The sequence below is a fragment of the Meleagris gallopavo genome, chromosome 2 (assembly GCF_905368555.1).
Source record: "Meleagris gallopavo chromosome 2, MGAL_WU_HG_1.1, whole genome shotgun sequence".
NCBI lineage: Eukaryota > Metazoa > Chordata > Aves > Galliformes > Phasianidae > Meleagris > Meleagris gallopavo.
This window is the reverse complement of record NC_139405.1, coordinates 28,352,371-28,375,091: the sequence shown is the minus strand read 5'-3', so window position 1 is coordinate 28,375,091 and position 22,721 is coordinate 28,352,371. Positions and strand designations below refer to the sequence as shown.

The following is a 22,721-nucleotide window of genomic DNA, read 5'->3' as shown; positions in this document are numbered from 1 at the left end:
TCATATTTTAATAACCCAATAAATATTCACTTAATTTACACTAACCTTTAGTTCTGGAAAGAAAAGGCATCTTGTGAACTGAAGAGCTGAGATCTTTTGCATCTTTTAGACTAAAAAACCTAGACGGGTTTTGACTTTCTTCTAAGTTTATAGAATGAGATTGCTTCCATGATGTAGAACCAGCAGAGGCAGCATTGAGCTGAAAAAGAGCGTCTTGTGCTTTCTTTCTCTCATTTTTTAGCATATTTATTAGAATATCTGCAAGATATATTAAGGAAGTAATCAAGAATCTTTTCAATAAAACAATTATTTGTTTCTTTAAGTCTCTCTTTTTTTTTTTTTTTTTTTTAAAAGAAAGACAATTCCTATTTGGAAGCCTATTTGTGAATATGAATTTAAAGTTAGGAATTTTGTTTGCCACCTTAGCTTTTTCCAAACAGGAGATTCATTTTTAATAAGCGCTAATTAATTCACATGTTGAAGACAAATGTTGAGCATTTACAGTTAAACAGAAATGAAACTCCATTAAGATTGCTGTTGTGTGACTCCTTTTTTAATTCTTTTAAATTCTCTAATAAATAAAATTTTTGAAGAAAAGAAACCCTAGGCTGAAAATTGTATCACATCTGTAACCTTTTTATAACAAGAAAGTTTACTAAAATGCAGAACAGCAATTTGAAAATGCATTGTTATGTATTTACTAAAAGTATATTTGATATAGATATTTTGATATAGGTATGTTTTGCTAAGAGCATCAAGGGGTCTTACAGTGAAAATTTTGTGAGCCTTCAGCCAAAACCACAGGATTCCTCATACTGTTGAATTTATTTTATTATGTTATTAATTCTAATCCTAATTAACTTTCTAAACGAACAACAGAAAAATTTAAGTAGGGAAGATTAATTAGTAAAATGGTGACAATAATAAAATTCTGTACAGTAGTTATTATGTTAGCCCTGGTTTGAAGGACAGTCAAGAAAACCTCATTTCTTGACTAAAAAGCTTCCATATTTCTCACCACTTTATCACACAAGTCACATTATTAATTTTTGAACAATGGACTGAATTTGATATACAAGAGCTGCACTGAATGTAATGCCTCCCATTTTACAGTGCTAGCCCATGACATCAGAGGCACATATCAGTGGTATGGCAGTAGCTGTTGAACCTTCCCACCAATATTCTGTTACATTTTGTTGCTATGCAACAGATGGCAGCAGGTGGGCAGTCTTACAAAATGATATCTGACATGGGAGTGCATATGAAGAAAAAGTGTGTCATTGAATTCTTCCACATGGAAAAAAAGTCACTGACATTCACTGGCACTTACTGAACATCTATGAAGACTAAACAGTGAAAATGGGCACAGTGAGGCATTAGGTGGTGCATGTCAGCACTGTTCACAGCGACAGTGGGTCACCTCCACTGCTGCAGATCTTTACAAAAATAGCATGCAGGTTCATGTACATCACTGAGAAAAATGCATAGCTAAGGGTGACTATGATGGAAATAAATATTGTTTTGTAGCTGAGAATTTGCTCTAACAAGTACTGCTATTGTGCTCTTTGTATTTGTTATAGTATTATTGGGAATAAAAGGACAACATTACTTTCACTGCAACCTATATACTTGTGTCTGCTGTGAGGCACTGTAATGGGCAAAGCACATCTAAGTAGTCTAATATTTTTATATGCAGAAAGCCTTAGCTTTAATTTAATTTTTAAATGCATGTAAAGAGTATAAGTTTCATATTCATTCAAAAGGTACATAATCCAGTAGTCCCCAAAGCAGCACTTCATTTGGCTAAAAATAACACTTACAGGAAATTCTATTCTTTGTAAGGTAATAAATTGATCTTTACATAGCATCAGATTTTCCCATTCTACAAAAATGTTTAATTTGCTTGAGGAGTTTTTTAGGCATGGCTTTATTCACAGGCCTTGGGTCTTGGCTGGACTACTCCAAAGCTAAGTGGTGCCTGGATGCAGGATTTTGGTTTGGGTCACAACTGAAATAGAAGCAGGTGTAAAGAAAGGGTCTTGTCACATAAAATTTGGAAACTGAATAATTGCTTTAACACAGTGGGGTCAATAGAGAGAAATTCATTCCATGGAGCCAACTCCTATCTCACACACAGAGAAACCAATGTAGCCACATCAGCTGAAACCCAAATATTATTTTTTCCCCTATTAAGGATACTGATCTCATTGTCTCTTTGCTGCAGAAGTTCTTTCATTTTTTTCAATTCCTCTTTTCCTGCTTCTTTGCTAGTGTCTTTGTCTTCACAGATGTGATGCGAGAGCAACTTTTCATCAGAAATCTTGGAATGATTCTGTCGTAGCTACCAGAAGAAAGAAAGAAACAAAATTGCTTTCATAACTTGACCTCCAGCTATGTACTTACTTTCCCTTGTGACTCTCTGGAAAATATTGTTGAAAACAATATCTGTATGGACCCTTGAGGGAATAAAATCATGCCTCTATATCAAGCTATATGCAAATGTTTGGGATGAGTAGATGTACAGAATGAGTTGCATTTGTCGTTCTTCACTGCAAAGCATAGCATTTACTATATCCTATCGAAGTGATACTCCAGTGTTCTGTAGCATCGTGGTGTTTTTGATATTAACAGTGAAAATAAGACCTTCTTATTCAAACAATAAATTTAAACCAGGAATGCATATCTTATTATAAAACAACATCCCAAAACATTAAAAGTGTATAATGCCTTCTACTTATTTCTCTATTAACTTCACTGTTCTTTCTACTTCAAGTCTATCTTGTTTCCTCAGAGTTGAAGTGCTTACACTAGTAAGATTGTGTAACGGATTCAAGTGCTTTAGTATTATTATTATTTTTTTTTTTAATCTCTTTTGACATAGTTTATGAAAAGTAAAGACATCATAGCACTCTGAATATACAGAAACATCAATCCACTTACAAATAACATGCAATGGGTTAATTCCAATAACTTACAGTCCGCTCTTACAATTTACCACAAGTTGTGATCCTTTCACACAATCTTGCTGCATTTTTCAATTAAATTCCAAATTTCTATTAGTTCTTCATGCAATTCACAGTTTTACCATTTTCCATCTCTTAACTATACTGCATCTCTTGATTCTTTTCAACTGTGAATGTCTTCAATGTATATACAGTCCCAGCTGTATTTCCACCTATGAAATACCTTCAAATAAGTGAAACAGTACTTAATCTTGCGCATGTCTGCTCCAACATCCAAAGTGGTTTCAGGATCATTGTCTTCCAGAAATGTTTCTATTAACTCATCCAAGCTGAAAAGACATTACATTTTTAAGAGACAAAAAAAAAAAAAAAAAAAACCACACAAAAAATTCAACTCTAAAGTAATGTCAAATTCTGATTTACCAAGATGACTGACATTAACAGGCTATCTTTTTGTTCCCCAGTGTCCAAGAAATTATGGTACTTTTTATTGCTGATATTAAAAGCTGGTGTTGATACTGGAGATTCTATAACTGTATATCAAAACATACTTGTATGTGCTAATTAACAGTTTTAGTTTCAGAACTAAAGAAAGAAGGATTTCAGGAAGAAATCTTTTCTTTTCTCATTTATTTTTACAACTTACAGTTCTTTTGCCATATAATTAAAATGAAGTCTATTCTTTCAGAAAACATGGCAAGCTAACTTTTAGAGGCTCTGAGCATCAGATTGCTTAATGTGCAGTTATTTGTGCAACAGAAAAAACCACGTCCTTTTATGATACAAGAGTCAGTAAACTTTCATACATAAAATCACTTGTTCCAAAATTTTACTTACGGCTACAACAATTTTTTGGTGTGAAAAGTCAAACAGGAAAAAAAAAGGGAGAAGGGGAGAGGATATTCATATACTTTTCTGTACAGGAGGATATTCTTAAACTACTTATAGAAATGAAAATTAGGCCACAGAATCATGTAAAGTTATAGATATAAATTTCTTAAATCTTTTATATCTATTTTTACATCTACAGTAACAATTCCAATGCATTCCTTTTAGTCAGAAAATTGAACACAGAAGTCATTCTCCCATTAAAAGAGGCAGAGTAAAAAAAAAAACGTTTTTGCAACAAGTTATACAGAGGCTCTTGGTTTTAAGGGTTGGTTACCTTCAACAGGTGGAGAATAACTCTTTCCTTACCAATCATGGTATACTCAAAGATAGTCACCTAACTTCTGGTCTTCAGTTCTATTGCAGATAAGTGAATATTAAACCTTTTTCCTCCAACAGAACTGTTTCAAGAATTATGACTTTAAGTACCAAACTAGAAAAATCACATAAAATAGCCCAGACATGAAAAAGTTGTGCCTAGATGTTCAGGAGGAGCAAGAAAATGCTAACATCTCCCCAGAGAACTTCCTACAAAAACTTGCTTTGTCTGTTTAGAGGCATGCATATGTGGCAAAAGGAAGATAATATGAAATCATGTGGTAAATAGCATCCCTTTAAGGAGTTTTTTCCATCACAGGTGTACTATATAACGATAAAGCACTGGTAATCAAATGTTTTTTTTGGTGATTTCCTCTGGTTCAGCCCTGACACCATTCCACTGATCTCTCAGATATGTTCTTAGGTATGCTCTGTTTCCTGGAAAAATCATTAGTTATAGTTTCTTTACAAAAAGCCCTGAGTAATCGATCCTTAAATTCACTAGTGATGAACTTCCACCATTATCTCAGTGATAATATTGGCTAATATAGGTTAATATTTACATGTCCTCTTAAAACAGAAATTAGAAAAATAGGAAAAAGCAGCCCAAAGAAGGGAATGATAAGAAGCCCTTGCTTCTGCTTAGAAACAAATATGAAACTAATGAAGCTTTTTTTTATTATTAAATAATAAATATTGTTAGCAGGCAGACTGTCCCATTCTTAGTTAATCTTATTTTCTAAGGATCATAATTACAATTTCACATCTTCATTTTAGTAATGCTACATTCTGCCATCACAGAATGACCAATTCACTCTTCTAGGAGCAATAGTGTGCCAAAGCCTAGTGCCTGAATCCTACTGAGTTAGGAAGAATAATTTTCCCGAACTGAAACTCCCTGAAGAAGGAAGAACATGAAACTATCAAACAATGACCCATTTTGGTGGAAAACAGTAAACAAAGTACTTATTCTCAGTGCTCATCAGACCTAAACACACACACAAAACAACAACCAAGCAAATACAACAAGAAAAAAGGAGTAAGAACTGCCTATCAAAAAAACTAATTTTCTAAGTCAATGTGAAGGGAACAGTATCCATCATTTGTAATATTAATTTAAAACTCATTTTGATACTTGTATATATTAGCACAATACAAATAGAAAGGTATTGCAGTGCTGATCCAGGTGAGTTTGAATAACAGTACTTGGACCTATGTGAAAACACAAGTCTGTTCTTACACTGATGCAGGGATGAACACTCTAAGAAAAGCAGTGATAAATAGCTGAAGTGGAAACTTGTTAAACTAACAGAGGTCTCTGCCAATTATGAATTGGTCTTAAAGTCTTTATAATTTCCCTTTTAATAGCATTCTTCCTAAGAATGTAAACAAATACAATATTGTAGCTCAGAGACAGCATTTACATTATCAACTTGGTTTCTCTCCTATCACTTTCTGTTCTTCAGGAATTCATTCTTAATGAAACCTGCTTACAATTTAGGGAATAAAAAACAAAAAAGCTTTCTATCCTCAATATTTATACTCCCTGCAATTCTTTTCTAGTAGCACAGTTCTGGAATGGTAAGATAAGCACTTTGCCACCTCAATTTTACCCTTTCATTAAAAAAAAAAAGTCATGTTAAGAAAAAAAACACAGAAAACAAATCCACTTCTAATTCAGTCTTGTGATTCCATGAACCAGCATGTAAATTACACAGATAAAACATCAGGAAAGCACTCCTAGCCAACTAAGAGGATGTTTTTCAAGTTTAGAGCTCTCAATAGCACATAGGATGCGAGGTCTAAGCATGTGTATTTAGAAGGACTTAATTTGATCTTTTTAATGTAACAAGATTCATTTCTTGGAGAATTTGCCTTTTAACTTTGATCACCAACATTGTATATCACATCAAAATTAAGTTCACATAAAGAACAACCAATTTTATGCTTAAGCTATGAACTTAATGACAAGCAAAATAGAAAGGCTGCCAACACAGCTACTGAAACACTTAAGGCCAATAATTAAAATGTCTATTCACCTGGATGGACATTTGCAATAACTTTCCTATATAATTAAGCTATGAGATAACCTGAAAAGCTAAGTGGAATTTTCTATAGAAGCCAGGCTGACTGACCAAATGGATAATAGGACTCTGCCACAGCTTCAAACATACCATTATTGACATAACTAATTGTCAGTAAATTAGTGAGTCTATCTTCAGAGGTTCCTGGAGCATGTATCTCACCAAGCCAGGTAGCAAGCTTGAGAACTCTGAGAAAAGTGCCAGTCAAGTAAAAACTGTGGATAGAAATGGATAATGGACATGACAGTAATTCTCTAAGACATAACTAATATACAGAGGATAATATATTCTGTGTGCAGAATTAACAGCTTAACTTCAAATATAGTGGATTAACTCTTGGGTGAAGTAATGATAATGATAACTAAGTATTGGAACTGGTGTCCTAAGTCATCATATAATTCACACAGAAGATAAGATAGTTTGTAATACAGTCCTGCAAATTTGTGCATAAGTTTGGTTCTGTTAGAGCAGGGAAATAAGAGTAAAAAGTTCCCAAGTGTCTTGTTTCTACAGATTTTCACACTTTGACTTCAAATATCTATATAATGCTCTAAAAACAAACAAAATCTACTACAGGACAAGAAAGATAAAGAACCCTTACTGCTTCCGATTGTAATACAATGAAAATATCTAAAGAGTACACTTCAAACTTAAGACTTCAATTTTGTATGTATGAGGAATTTGAGCAATGGTAAAGAATTTGCTGGGAGGTTCAGGTTCATCCTGTAAACTCCAAAAGTGTGCTAGGCAAGTCTCTAAATATTGATGCTGAATTACACAAACAAGTGTATTTTAACAGATAAAATTATGGATTCAACTTAATTTATTGCTTCCAGAGGCAGAATATCCACTTATTTTTAGGTAAGCTTCTGAAACTAAAGGCTAGGTTCTGAGTTGTCACTTGTCTCCTGGGAACCATTCTAAGTGGTATAGTCAGTCAGACAGATGGTAGGTTGACCCTTCCATCAAATTTTCTTCCTATTAACCACAACAAAAAAAAAAAATCTGTGAGGAAGACAAAGTAAAAGAAAAAAAGACATTTTCAGTACCTCCTTATGTAAGGAGATCCTTTGAAATAAGACAGCTACAATATGACAAACATATGTGAAGAGTTTCCACATAGTCAAAAATCATTAATTCCAAAGATGAAACGCATACTCCTGAATCCTGATCTGTAAGTCAAGGAGTTTTGGAAAGGACTATGACATGGCCAAGACTGACTCATGCAGGGAAAAACATGCCAAACTAATCCTATGCATGCAGAGTTTTTGCAGAGAAAAAAAATGTGTCAGGTAGGTGGTACATAAGTACGTACATAAAAGAAACACTATAACATAATGCATCACCTCCTTCCCTCTCCTTCCCATTCCATTCCTTCCCTCCTTTTTCTGCCCCCCTCCCACCTCCCCACAAGAAAACAAGCTCTGTAATCTTTGATAATGACCTTAAATTGTCTTTTGATTGTTTCAAGTGTGACCAGTTTCAACAAAATATAAGATTAAACAAAGATAATCACACTTTAATCATCCCATACGTAGCTGTTACAGGAATCTGAACTTATTTTAATGCAGACACTAAATATTGTGTAGCATATAAGAAAAAGAACATCCTCTGGAGAAATACATTGATTTAGCAGGATTCTAAATCAGGCATCTAAATTAAATATTGCTGTGAAACATTTTAAACCTACTCTACACTTAAGGTAGCTTCTCTTGAATATTGCCAATGCAGCATATGTCAGTAAGCCTGCTAACTTCTGCTTTCTGTTTGCAAAGCTGTGTTGACAAAAGGCAAGGTAATAAGTTTCTATTTCTTCCACCTTACAACAGAAATTGAACATTGACATCAACAAATAATACAATTTGCCCTGCTTTGTAAATGAAACCATTTGTTGAACAGTTTAAGCACAAATGTTAAAGCTTATATTGTAGAATAGTGCAATATTGTTAATACCATGATAGCATACAGATGTCACAATGTTGAAACAGGAAAAGAAGACAGAAAAAAGTAATGAGAAATCCAGGAAATGAGTAGGATGAACATTATATGACTGTTGAAGTAAAAAATAGAAGCTTCAGTTATAACATATGTATCTGAAAGAAATAAGGTAAAGTTATTAATAAATAGAAGTGCTAAGCCAGGACTTCCATCCCTGTTACCAGAGAATTCCAGTTGGCAAAAGTTCTGGGAGCGTGGGTGCTCTGGAGCACAGGGCTTTGCTTCAAAATCCTGGCTTTCGGGGCACACACTGTAAATTGCTAGTGAGCTCATTTACAACAACAACAAATCCCAAATGACTCCAACAAAAAGGACTCTCTCTTTTACTTCTGGCATGCTTTTCATGAAAAAATATAAATAAAATCATTTCAATGCCATTTCACTCTGTTCTAAACTTTAATACAGAAGCCTGTGATATGATTTCTTTAGTAGTGCAAAGTGCTTTGTTTTGTTTTCCCCTTTAAACTAAACTAAATTCATTCTTTAGCTTAAAGAAATACTTAAGTGATCAGCCCTTCATGGCTGAGGAAGTAAACTGTATGACCCAAAGCAAGCATTTTGGAAGCATTTTATGAACTACATTATGAACCACTTACATAGCAGAGCTTCATTTTTATGCTATGCTTTTCAAATAAACAAAATGAGAGCAGCAGAATTTGTGTATGCCTAACATTTATGAAAATAAAATAGTAAAATAAAAAATACGACATAATAAAGCACTTACCACTTTACATAGAATTCTGAAGTATTCAGACAGCTGCAGTTTTATTCACAAGACTGATCACTCATGTTGTATTATGATATAGCATTTATAATCAAAGTCAAGAGCATTTAACATTCACAATTAAAGTCAAGAGCATTTGTTTTCCATTTTGTGGTAAACATAATGGATGACATAGTGACATTATAGTGGTTATGGGGAAAGTATATTTGACATTTTCTCCCTTCCATTAATTAAAAAAAAATTCCTGAAGACACTTCCTTGGATCAAGTGACTAAAAAAAAAAAAAAAAAAAGAACTATAGCTTATTCACATAATATCTGAATAATCCTAGCAGTCTGAATTGCAGTGAGCAGCCCACTACTTTGAATGCTCTAAAAGTAAGCAAGTGGAATGAAGCGATGTAAGAAAAAAATAAAATACCATTTAACATAATAATACTTATTTCTATCACAATCATTTACTTTCTGCAATGCACATAGGGAGCAAAAACCTATCATCACAACTACTATATTATCATAACCATTGCAAGTATGGGTTCTACATATGTAGTCGTGATATCTAGATTCATTTTGGCATTTATCTTCTACTAAAAAGCCCGAGATAAGAACTTGTGCAGAGACAAGATAAAAATGTACTTAGAGCTTGAAGTTTTTCAATGACCTTCTCTGTACCTTTAAACATCTGCATTAAGGATTGAAGAATAAATACTTAAATTGGCACAGAATAATTCTAGAGGACAACCTCTCTTGAAACAAAGAATCAGAATAAAACATTTAAAATAAAACTAATTTTGATAAGATGATATTTAGTAACACTTTGCTTAAAATGATAGTCTTTTGAAAAGAACCATATAAACTTGAATTATATATGTATATATACACACATATGCATACCTATGCATGCTGACATGCAGTTCACATAAGTTTAAAGAGAATATATCTTAACTAAGGAGAAATGTCTAAATAGCATTAGAAATCCATAATGACCTTGATAATTTTCTTTCAGGCCACGTTAAAAAGGCAGAAACTAAAAAAAGAAATTAGTCAATATTATTACTGTAGGAGATTCCAGACAAATAAGATCACCATTAAGTAGTGATTCTGAATAAAGTGAATCATAGAATCACCAAGGTTGGAAAAGACCTCCAAGACCACCCAGTCCAACCATCTGCCTATCACCAATATTTCCTGTTAAATCATGCCCCTTAGTACAACATCTAAATGTTTCTTGAACATCTCCAGGACATTGAATCCATCACCTCCTTGGTATCTTGTTCCAATACCGAAGCACTCTTTCAGAGAAGTTTTTTCCTGATATCCCACCTGAATCTCCCCTAGTGCAATTAGTCTTATCACTAGTTACATGGGAAGAGAGGCTGTCCCTCACCTCACCACAGCCTTCCTTCAGGTAGTTGTAGAGAGCAATAAGGTTTCCCTGAGCCTCCTCTTCTGCAGACTAAATAATTCCAGTTCCCTCAGATGCTCCTCATAAGACTTGTGCTTCAGTCAGTTCCCCAGCTTCATTCCCCTTCTCTGAACATGCTCCAGTGTCTCAGTGTCTTTCTTGCAGTGAGGGGCCCAACACCGAACATGGTACTCAAGATGCAACCTCACCAGCTGTGAGTACAGAAGGATCACTTCTCTGCTCCTCCTAGCAGCATTGTTTCTGATACAAGCCAAATGCCATTGGCCTTCTCAGCCACCCTCTACATAGTCTTCCAGCCACCCTGCTCCAAGCCTGTAGCATTGCTTGGGGTTGGGTTGTTGTAGCCAAAGGATAGGACCCAGCATTTAGTCTTGTTGATCTTCACCCCATTGGCTGCAGCCTAGCAATCTGGTCTGTCCGGGTACCTCTGCAGGGCCTTCCTATCCCCAGGCTTCCTCCCAAGCTGGTGGTATCTGCAAATTTCCTGAAGGTGCACTCAATGCCCTCATGCAGGTCATCAATAAAGATATCAAACAGGACAGGCCCAATAAGTTCCCTGGGGAACACCACTCACAACTGGTCACCAGATGGATATAACTCTATTCACCACCACTCTCTGGGCCCAGTCATCCAGCCAGTTCTTTACCCAACAAAAAGAGCACTTGTTCAAGCTGTGGGCTGCCAGCTTCTCCAGGAGAATACTGTGAAGGTTTTGCTGAATCTAGGTAGACTACATCAACAGTCTTTGTGCAGCACAGTATGTTGCATTATCACTTATATCGTATTCCTTTCCCTCTTCTGCTTGTTATAAGTCTGATCTACATGTTAAGTAATATTTATGCTTCACTGTATATACAAAACTTGATGCAAACCACAACATAAACATTTTCCAGCAATAGTAAATAATGACTTTGTCAGCCCTTATTCAACTCTGTATGTCTGTTTGTATTACACATTTTTATATTTATTCTTTAATTTGTGCAAAGTCTCCAGATAATAAGTAGCTCCAAACTCAGACAGTCTCCACATACAGAATTTTCATAAATATTTGCTATGTCACGCATTGAAAGACTCTCAGCAGAGACCAAAAACTTGAATGCTATCTATTGATATTTGTAAATGCTCAAAACCAATAGTGACAGGATGCTTAAAGAGACCTAGGCTAGCATGACCACAAATATTGTCATCAGATGAAAGAAAGCTCAAGATGTATATAGAAATATGGAGCGACTTTTGGTAGAATCATGAATGGCTTGGGTTGGAAGAGACCTCAAATATCACCTAGCTCCAATTCCCCTGCCATGGACAGGGATGCCATCCTCCAGACAAGACTACCCAGGGCCCCATCCAACCTGGCCTTGAGCAGCTCCAGCAATAGGGCATCCACAACATCTCTGGTAGCCTGTGTCAGTGCCTCATCGCTTTTTAAGTAAAACAATTTCCTCCTAACATTTAACATACATCTTCCTTCTTAGTTTAAAACTGTTCCCCTTCTCCTAACATTACCTGCCCATATAAAAAGACCATCTCCCTCCAGTTCATAGCCTCTCTTTAAGTACAGAAAAGTGTTGCAATGACATCTCTTCAGAGCCTTCTCTTCCCCATACTAAACAAGCCCAAGCTTCCTCAGCCTTTCTTCATAGGAGAGGTGCTCCAGCCCTCTGATAACCTTCATAGCCATCCTCTAGACCCACTCCAATATCTTTGCATCTTTCTTGTGCTAAAGGCCCCGGGCCTGAATGCAGCAATCCAGATAGGACATCACAGGAGCAGGGAGATGATCACATCTTTCACCATTCTGGCCACCCCCGATGCAACCCAGGATGCAGTTCATCTTCCAGGCTGCAGTCACACACTGCTGACTCTTGTCCAGTTTTTCATTCACCAGAACTCCCAAATCCTTCACAGAGCTAATCTCAGTGAGTTCTTCTTCCTATCTGTATACATACCTGAGATTGCCCCAACCCTAGTGTAACACCTTGCACTCAGCCTAGTTGAATCTCATTAAGTTCACATGGGCCCACTTCTCAAAGTTTGACAAGGTCCCTTTGAATGGCATCTCTTTCTTCTGCCATCTCAGCAGCACCTCTCAGCTCAGCAAACCTGCTGAGGGGGCACTCGATCTCACTATCCAGATCACCAATAAAGATGTTAAAGAATACTGGTCCCAGGGCAGACACTCCTGGGGTAGACCACTTGACACTGCCACACAGCCCTCCACTTAGACATAGCACCACTGACCACAACTCTCAGGCTGAAAGCATTCACTTTTTTTTTTTTATATACTGAATAGTCAATTCTTCAAATCCATCTCTCTCTTCCAATAAAAAGAAAAAAGAAAAAAAGAAAAAGAGAAAGGAAGAAAGAAAAAGACAAAGGAAAAACATTACTCTGTTCCTCATTATATCTCTTATTTCCTTTCTATGCCTTTGACACATCCAGTACTACCTAAACACTGCATCATTAACCCAGCAGAAACTGGGTGGACTTTTCTAGCTGGAAGATTATATTGGTAACTGCTTATGTTGAAAACAGATTTTTTTTTTTTTAAAGAAATATTGTATAATGCTATCTTCTATCTATGTCCATCTTCTCACCCTTTACAAGAATATAATTTCATTCCCGAATTAAAGCCAATCAAATCAAAACAAAACAATGAAGAATAACAACTTCCAATGAGGCAGAATTCTGCATGTCTCCAGAATCTCCTGGATAGTACTTACAGTATTCCCCTGTGCCATTTCTGGATGAAATTAAAACCAATCAACTTTTCAGCTTCTACATCAAGCTAAACAATCCCAAGTCAGTTACTACTGCTTTATACAAATGAGGGGAAGATATTAATAGATTGATTCCACAGAATCAATCAGTGTTTCAAAACTGGGATTTGAGTGTAGCCATTTTGAAATTTTATACCTAGGTGTTGCTCCCAAAGTAATGCCTCCTGTGCTATTATGCTGGCCCCCAACATTAGAGGCAGATGGTGGTGGTACAATAATAGGAGGCTGAACCTTCCCACCAATACTGTTACATTTTGTTGCTGTGCAACAGGTGGCAGCAGAGGGGCAGTCTGACAAAACTGGTGCCTAATATGAAGTTAGTATGAAGCAGGTATGAAACTGAGTTTATCCACATGGAAAAATGGCACCTTTTGACATTCATCAATGCTTGGTGAACATTTATGGAGATTAAGCAGTGGAAATGAGCACGTGAGGTAGTGGGTGGCAACTTCCACTGGGAGTTGAGTGTAGCATGCAGGCTTCTTTGTACAGTGATGAAAATTCATAGGTAATGGTAGTGACAATGTTGAAAAACATTTTTTTAGCTGAGAATTTGTTCTATCAAGTCATGGCATTATTCTCTTTATCTCTTTTGTAGTTTCTATGGAAATAAATAGGAAGCATTATTTCTAGAGCAATATACTTAAATATTTTTACATTGCACGCCAAATTCTTATATTCCATACTGATCCTTTACTAAAAAGCTGCAAGATATTATAACACTCATGCATTATCAATAGCATATACAGTAAAAAAATTAAGTTTGTCTCTTAAGGCATTAATTTTTTTTTTTTTAGGAATGCAAGCTTTATCTTGACATATGTCAAAGTAACACTGCAGTAGGATAGTTCTTAACAAGAACACTTTATTTTTACTTAGATCTTATATCCAATTTTCAGAAAGTTTGTTATTCTACACTATTATACAACACTTTTTTGCCTGTCATCTGATAGGCATTCCCATTCCTTGCATTCAGTTTATTTCAGTTCCTCAAACCTGAGGTTGCAAAAGCATAGACTCATACAGATTTTCATGGCAAACTGTCATTCTAACTTGGCACATAAACTCACTTTAGTACTCACTCTGAGAAACTGAACTCTGAGATGAATTTAAACATTTATACCAAATAAACCAATTAAAACTATTACCACAAAAGAAAATTAGAAAAATGTAAGCCATTACTGAAGTAACTCTTCTTGTGAAAGCTGTGATGTTCTTTGCATGCCAGTCACCATTGCCAGCTCATCTCTCAACTCTTGGATCTCCCTTTTCAGCTGAATAATCATCTACAAACAGCAAAGCATAAAAACAAGCATCACCTAAAAATGATTAGCTAGGTTATGATTTTTATACTAGAAAGTAGAGGTTAGGGAATATTTGCTTGAAATAAAGAAAAACAAAGTAATCTCTTCTCTTTAAGAACAGCTAAAACACCTTAAATATAAACAAGTACTTTTTTTTTTTTCCCCATTTATAAAAATAACGTAAGTTATCCAAGTCATCCAGACTCAGTAAACTTTCTGTTAGAAGATATGGCTGTACAGAAAAAAATAATTTGCCATAAGAGGAAAGTGAGCAAAAAATTTAGTTTTGCCTACTAGTGATGAAAACAGACTTAAAATGGAACTGATGTCTGTCAGAAAGAGAACTGCATACCAAAAGTGATGTTCCCCTTCCATTTAGAATCAGGAATTCCAAAATAGTATCTTAGTATTTTAATCTTATATGTAATAATCCATTAGTAACTTATTAAAGCATACTTTATCTACACAAAGTATCAGTTGCTAACTACTAAAGAATACTATAAATCAACATAATGAGAATGGAATTATAAATAGTAATGATGGCAGAAGTGACATGAACTGCAAAAGATCTTTAGATTTGAATAGCTGATTACTGGAGGCTGTACTTTTGTAAAGAAAACTGTATGAAAGTATATTTTGGAAATCATTATCATTCTAAAGTCAAATTCTACAAAACAGAAACAATATGCAAGCCTAAAATATGAATGAGCAAGTTTTTGGTTGCTTGAAGACTGATTTTAAGAATGCATTACCTTACAATGGCTCAAATGTATCAGAAGTCCAGTAATTTTTTTAGATGTATATGAGTGCATAGATAGTCAAAAGACTTCTGGACATTGTCCTTGGCAATCAGCTCTACAGAGTCCTGCAACAGCAGACATTTGGACAAAATCCCTGGGAATATGCTACAGGTAGTTAAGGTGGGCAACAAATTCCAGTGAGCATATAGCCACATAAAATCAAGGTATCTGTGTTCTCCTGCCTTTTCCACAAGAGGGGTTGGATTTGTAATCCTCCTGAGTCCACTTCTGCTTTATTTGCTAAATGATCCAGCAGAGCAAGACATACCAAACTTGTGGAGTATAGCTCTACAGGATGTAGTAAATGGTCAGGAGCCTGCATGTGTTCCAAGTCAATCAAAGGCTTCTGTGGCTATGAAAGGACAGTTTTTCATGATTAGCTATTATAAAGCAAAGAAAGAAATGACAGAAAGATATGCTTGTTGTCTTTTTGTTGTTGTTGTTGTTCTCACGCTCTTGGAAAGCAAAGTTAAACAAACAAACTGAACTTAATTTTTCATCTGACATCTCTCTCATAGAGAGAATGCCGAAATCCATCTATAGTTCTTCATTGTGTCCATATATACAGCTTTGGAATGATAAGTGTACCCTCTCTCACAGATCTCTCTTATCAGTAACATCCTTAGCATACATCATGCAATCCAGTTGTTCAAATAGCATATCATTATCTGTCATAGCATGCCAAATTGACCAATTCCTTAGTAAATGTATTTAATACTTAAAAAAATATTTTTTCACATAATATTGAAAATTACATTAAATCTAAGTCTTTTAAATATAGTCTTCAATGAAAAGCTTTACTACATCTTCAAACACACCCAACATATAGAAAGCTAGAAGCATATAAAATATTTCAGAAGACTAACCAAATATTAAAAGAAAATAAGGCAAATTTTTGTTATACATACTAAAAGAAAAAACTTTTTTTTAAATGTGGCAATGTTTTGTGCTTTATCAGTGTAAATTACTTCCTCTGTCCTTCCCTGTCCTTACTAAATCCTTGAGCAAGCTCAAGGAGGAACTGTACTTATATGATTCTTAGCTTTTTAATACATAAACTGTTCCAGCTTGCCTTATTTCTATAGACCTCATCTAAGGAAGGGTTCTATGAATGATTTAACTGTAGACTTGTTGTTTTTACAATTTTATTACAAAATTTGTAAAAAAAAAAGCATATTCTGAAAAAAGTACTTAGAAAGTCTTAAATAACAATTAATAATGATACTTGAAAAGATCCAAAAATAGAGGTGATGCCACTGCTAAACTTTCATAGCATAACCTTGCTACAAATATTTTTTTAATGCAGAATTTTTATTTTTGATAGCTAAAAACCAAGATAAAATAGTTGGCATGTAGTTAGAGTCACATAATCATGTTATACACAAGAGCTGTTAGATGAATCCTAGCTCAAAACAGGGCTAAATATGACGCATTACTTAGGGCCATGTTCATCTGCATTTTGGTTACCTCTAAGGATTGAAATTCCATAGTCTTCTTGGAGAACCTAACTAAATATTTAACCACCTATATGGTGAACATGTTACATAATCTCTATTTTTTTTCCCAAATGTGTAATTAAAATTTAGTTTCAACATGCGCCCTTTGCCTGTTGTCCAATCGTAGCATATAATTCAAATTCTTGCTTTGTCTTATCTGTATTCTCACCTATTAGGGAGACGTAGTCAGTAAAAAGATTCCTTTATTCTGCTTTGCAGCACAACTTCAGCTCTACTGAGCTCCACTGATGTCAGTTTATTTATACAAGACCTTCTACTTGCTCTTTACATTTCTTGCTGGTTTTACCGTCAGCTGCGCTTAGGCTTCTTAACTCTACACTTGTTAGGAAACTATGATCAAGAAATCACTGGATTACTTGCACCAAGGTATATTGTCCTTCATCATGTTTTATGATGGTCAAAATCCATCATGCCAGATCATACATCATGTGCTTGCTATGCCAGAGATGTCCCGTTTACTTCAGCACTACAATGTGCTAAACATACTCTGAAGGACAGACTGAGTATCCTAATTTCAAAAGTGCTTAACATAGTGCAGCTACAAATACCTTAAAGCATGAGAGAAAAAAGTTATTTACAGAGCCAGCTACAAGAACCATCAATCACCTATAGGGCAAGTTTCATAAAGTATGTACCATAATATCAAAGCTATATTAATTGCATCCATTCCAAATACTTCCTAAGGGAAAAAAACCTAAAATATTAGCAAGTACATTAAATAAAGTTCAAAGATAACAAAAAAGTGTTGGCAAAATGGTAACACATCCAGACGCGATTGAAATTAGTCTTACTGTTTTCCTCATTACAAAAATGACTGCGCTAATATTGGTATATTGTCTCCCTAATGCACAGTCATTACTAAAAAAAGAATTGTAATGTAGGGGTTACATTTGGAATTGTTTTATCTCGAAGCATCTATTGAAGTAAAAACTTAAATTCAAATGACTTCACTAAATTTTTATTTTCTGCGAATAACATTTTCTTCTTCCCAACTACTTTTTTTCTTTTTAATAAGTTATTTATAGACAATGACAAATAGAGAAAAGTGAGAAGCAGTTCTATGTTATGTAAAATTCATCCTATTGATTTTATAAACAAGGCTACAATGTGCTTGAGAAAGGTAAAGCAAAGGAGAGAAGAGGGTCTGGAGAATAAATCATTCTTGCTTTCTATGTACTATTTAAATTTCAAGACCAACTAACAGGAAGAATTTATTTGGAGAAATGCTGACATCAGGCCAATTCAATTGGTGTAGCATGGTATTAAAGGTACTGAGTCATCTAGACATGAGATACTGAAAATCAGCTGCTTTCACCAAACTTCCACAGACACTAAGGACAAAGCTAGGTTAGAAGCATAGCTGACACAATGGTATTGTCACAGACTAGCCCCTAAAAGACCACCAGTGTTGCTAAAAGTTTGAAACTGCCACAAACCTCAAATGAGAAAATTGAGGGGCATCTACATTGTACAGCTCTGTATGTTCATACCTATATTGCTAGCTGTCTTCAAGTTAACTCAAGCAATACTTCTATGACAATTTTAGTGGCTGATTACATGGAAAACACTATTGGGAAAATAATTAACACATTAAAGTCTTTAATCCAAGGTAACATGTATGTAATTAAAGTAAAGGAGAGGAAAAAAATATCACCAAGTGACAAGTCATTTTGGTACATTTTTAAAGAATTCTAGGGACATCCAATTATGTGTGGCTATGATTTAGAAACTACAAATCTAAATGAAGCAATAAAAAGATAAAGAATGTCACAATTCAAAAAGCCTTTAGGGGTTTTATGTTAGTTTAATTACAATCAGTTCCAAAAGGAAAACTATGAATAGTAGTTGTTTTAAAGAAAAGACTGAAACTTGCAACAAAAAACCCACGTGATTGGTATTGATCATAAAAATTAAAACTAAGCAGTCTTCCCTCTGCCCCTAAATGTTTCTCACCAATTTGGGGTCAATTTCTTCATTAAGAACTGCTTCATTTTTAATAAGAGCAACTCGTTGTGCAAATCTGCAAGTTGATATAGATTCCTAGAAAAAGAAAAATCTCGGTTATCTTAACACCATGCAAGTATAGCGGACTGCTGATGATCTTATTGAACTAAGTTTCTTTTTGTGTGCATGGGTACTCCCATCCAGCGCATGGAGTGAAACTGGAGCCTTAAGTATTGTTCCCTCCTTTGAGATCAGCTAATACTTACATGCCAGATCACAATAGAAAATGTATATCCCCAGTGAATAAAAAAATGAAAAACTGACCTCCATTAGCCAGAGATTACAGTCAGTTTAATCAGCTGTATGATAAAGTTTTGAGACTTGCCAGTGTGCTATTGTAAATTCTTACATTTATCTTTACATATCTAAAAATCAAACACAAGAACATCACTATGGGTACAAAATTGCATCATATATAGAAATAACAAACAAACCTCTATGTTTCTTTTGTCTAAAGAGAGTGTTGCAATCATTGTGGTCATGCAGTTTCCTCCCAGACTGTCCCTTAGCACTGAGGTCATCATAGAGTTTCGATAGGGAATGTGGGATCGGTTTTTCTCTGCAAGTGCAATTATTACCTGGAACAACAGTAGAAATAGAAAAGGCATTTAAATTTGCCTATCAATAACTGACATGGAAAGAAGAAAAACCTGTTTAGTGACTGAAACTTCTATTACAATAAAAGTTACAGCTATAAACACAGTTAGCTGAAAAACCTCTGATTTTATTGGTGTAACTTTCACTTCAGCTTCATTATGTCTGCATATTTGTAGGCACTAAACCTAAAAACCAAATATGGTTAATGTTATTACATCCTAGCTTTACTCAGCAGTGTGGAAACTGAACATGATAACAAAAATAACAGACTTGCCAAAGATGTAGCAACTTACTGAAAATACTTTTCCTAGTGTAGTAATAAAGTAAAATATGAATAGTATTCATGTAGAAACTTCCCTAACATCGGCTGAAGCACACTTTTAAATGACACAATCTTAAAGCACATGGTTCTTAGAGATCAATTCACCGATTTCCAAGGAAATGTCCTGAAATGTGCATACTATATGCTATTAAAAGAGTACACTACTACAATTTACCACCAGAGAAAGAAAAACAACACTGTTTGGCATATGCACCTTGGCCAAAAAGGAAATGATACACCTAACATTCTCAGCTTCCATTCTGAGCTCCTTACATTATGGGACCTAGTTATTATTAAATAAAAAGCTAAATTGTATTTCAACAGATTATGGGGTAAAAGATTTGAACTGACAGCTGCCCAAGGACTGTACTTAAAAAAACAACTGTAGTTACATGAGTTGTGCAAGCTATTGTAAGTGGCTAGGAGTTGGTTTTCCTTCAGTAAACGTTATATAGCTCCATATGTCTTTTTTAATACAAAAAGAGAACTGTTGTTTTACAAAATTTAGTACTAACATTTTTATTGGCTCCTTTATCTTAGAAGTCTTCAAAAAGTTCAAATTTCTTATTACTATAAATCTTATGCCAGCAGTCCTCATAGGAATTGATGGTAATATGAAAATTATTATCACATAAAGGAACCTGAATACAGTTTTCTGGATCCAAATTTTAAAATCTTGTGTACTACAGCTCATTAGGTGGAAAGATATTTATCTTACATAGTATGTAATATTGCAAACTAACATATATATATAGTGTATATATATATAGTATTAACTTATACTAATATAGAGTATACATTAATAAGTATACTTTCAGATTCTTCCGTACAGAGATTACAATCCAAATTGGCAAGATAGGATAAGAGCCAGAGGGAAGATATCTTATTTCTGTTAATAACAGCAACTATGTTACAAAGAAATTCAATTTTTGCTGAAGTTCGTGCAGGAAATCTGAAGCTCAGGAAGAATTTGAGCTTTTCTCCACTGTCTTGAAAAGCTATATAACTATCTCTCATGATGCTGAAGCCTCTGTCACATTCAAGAGTCACATAACTGAGGAGATGGAATTAAGTCCCTTAGATAAAACCTCACCTAAATCAATTTCACAATCCAGTCAAGAAATCTGTAAAAGAAAGGTGGACAAATATAAAGGATAAGGAAATTTTGTTCTTTAACCAAGTGGCAAAGACCAACGTACATTATCCAGCATCTGAACTGAACCTGAATCTTCTAAAGCCAGCAAGGTGTGATAACAAAATAATTGGCTTTTTCTGACATGATTTAAAAGGATGTTCACATTATCATTGTATTATAGTAAGATTATTATTATTTTTAATATTGTTAGGTCTGATCTTAATAATATTACTGAACCAGGACTGTAATGTGACTATTTAAATTACAGTTTAAGGCAGAGTTTCATTTCAACTGAGTGAAATAAACTACCTTGAGACCTCATTAATCTGCTTAACCTAAAAGCTATCATATATAGCATCACTTTTTGTAAAATTGTACCTTTAATGAAGTATAACAGCAGAGAGCACTTACAGTCACTCACATATAGCTTAGCTTCACTGAAAAATTTAGGAAAAGCATTAAGCAAAAAGTAAAATCGAGACTTACCATCAGTTATATGTTATGCTCAAGAGTCCCTGTTCTTGCCTGCATAGCTAACGCAGCCCTGTGATTTACTTACTAAGATTTAGATAAATGAAAATTTTAGTTCAGATGAGGAATGATCAACTCAAACATTTTTAAAAACTGCAGCAAATACACAGTCTTGATCAACTGAACATGGAAATCAATATTAAAAACACACTGAACATTTTTCACTGGGATTGTACTACAAGAAAACGGCTTCATGCTGCTTGAACTTTACCTGCTCTAAATAATGTAATGATAAGTTGATATATTTGGCTTCTGTCAACAAATGACCTCCAACTCCAGTCTTTGCAACACGCTCTGATCCTGCAAGGTCTACTAAGTGCAACTTAGAATGTCGGATAGTTGGAGATCCAGGTTCCTTGCTAGAGATGTGAATAGTGAAAATGCAGTGAGATCGAGTTGAGGCTTGGTTCATTGGGGTCTACAACAAAAGAAAATTGAGAGTATTTAGTGCTTATTTAATATATCCATTTTGCTTTTCATACCTGCAAAATTAGGAAATTGGAATTATCTAATTTATGGCCTACTTCACCTATAACAAGCATGAAAGAACCCAGGACAATTTACCCACTCACTTTCCAGTCAAGTGCTTGGATAATTTTAGTTGAGACAGATTGTACTGTGAGCGAGCAGTTATGTTTCTGTTTCTTCTGAGATATTCTAACACTGAGGACATCAGCAAAGCAGCTGGCCTCACAATACTAAGGAATACTACTAGTAAAGGGCATATAGATCAGAGAGCAATTTAATAACTCCTAATCACCAAGAGGATACCTTTTGCCCTGATATTATTGTGAATTACTCTTCCTTCCTCTCCTTTTTGTTCTATTTTCGTACATTCAAACAGGTTTGAATGTTAAATACTCTTTGAAAGCTAAAATGCATAATGAATAAATCTGGAGAGATACAGAAAACAGTTGAGCTTGTTTGTTAAAACTCCTTTGTATGTATGTATATATATATATATATATATATAATTAGTCAGGATTATGAAAATTCCTGAGTGTTCATAAATTAGCATTTTTCCTAGTATTCTTTTTGCTCTTGACATAAAGACCATCTTCAAGTTGTCCTTTATTGCTCTTGCCAGATTTGATTCCAAGCAGGCCTCAGCTTTCCTGGCTGTATTTGTGCACACTGACTTCACTCCTATATTCCTCCCAAGCAGACAACCCTTTTTCCATATTCAATAGCTTTGCACAAACCTGGCTTCTAGTTTTCAATCTCATTACCAAAACTAGTTCATTTTAACCATTTTGCTAGGTATCAGCATAGCTAAGATAGAATTTTCTGTAAAACTTTAGAGTAAAATTTTCATTATTTTTTCCAAAAAA

General features: G+C 34.7%; 1 protein-coding gene across 2 annotated transcripts in view; it reads right to left on the bottom strand.

Moving 5' to 3' along the window:
• KIF6 (kinesin family member 6) overlaps positions 1 to 22,721 on the bottom strand; it is a 139,126-nt gene that overhangs the window by 85,372 nt on the left and 31,033 nt on the right. For both annotated transcript variants that reach the window (XM_085219426.1, XM_031552404.2), the window contains 7 exons: positions 21,602 to 21,808; positions 19,240 to 19,383; positions 18,755 to 18,841; positions 14,363 to 14,466; positions 3,187 to 3,292; positions 2,200 to 2,341; positions 46 to 258 (listed from right to left, as the gene is read on the bottom strand). In XM_085219426.1, coding sequence (XP_085075552.1) covers positions 46 to 258; positions 2,200 to 2,341; positions 3,187 to 3,292; positions 14,363 to 14,466; positions 18,755 to 18,841; positions 19,240 to 19,383; positions 21,602 to 21,808 — 1,003 coding nt within the window. The remainder of the gene's footprint in view (positions 1 to 45; positions 259 to 2,199; positions 2,342 to 3,186; positions 3,293 to 14,362; positions 14,467 to 18,754; positions 18,842 to 19,239; positions 19,384 to 21,601; positions 21,809 to 22,721) is intronic.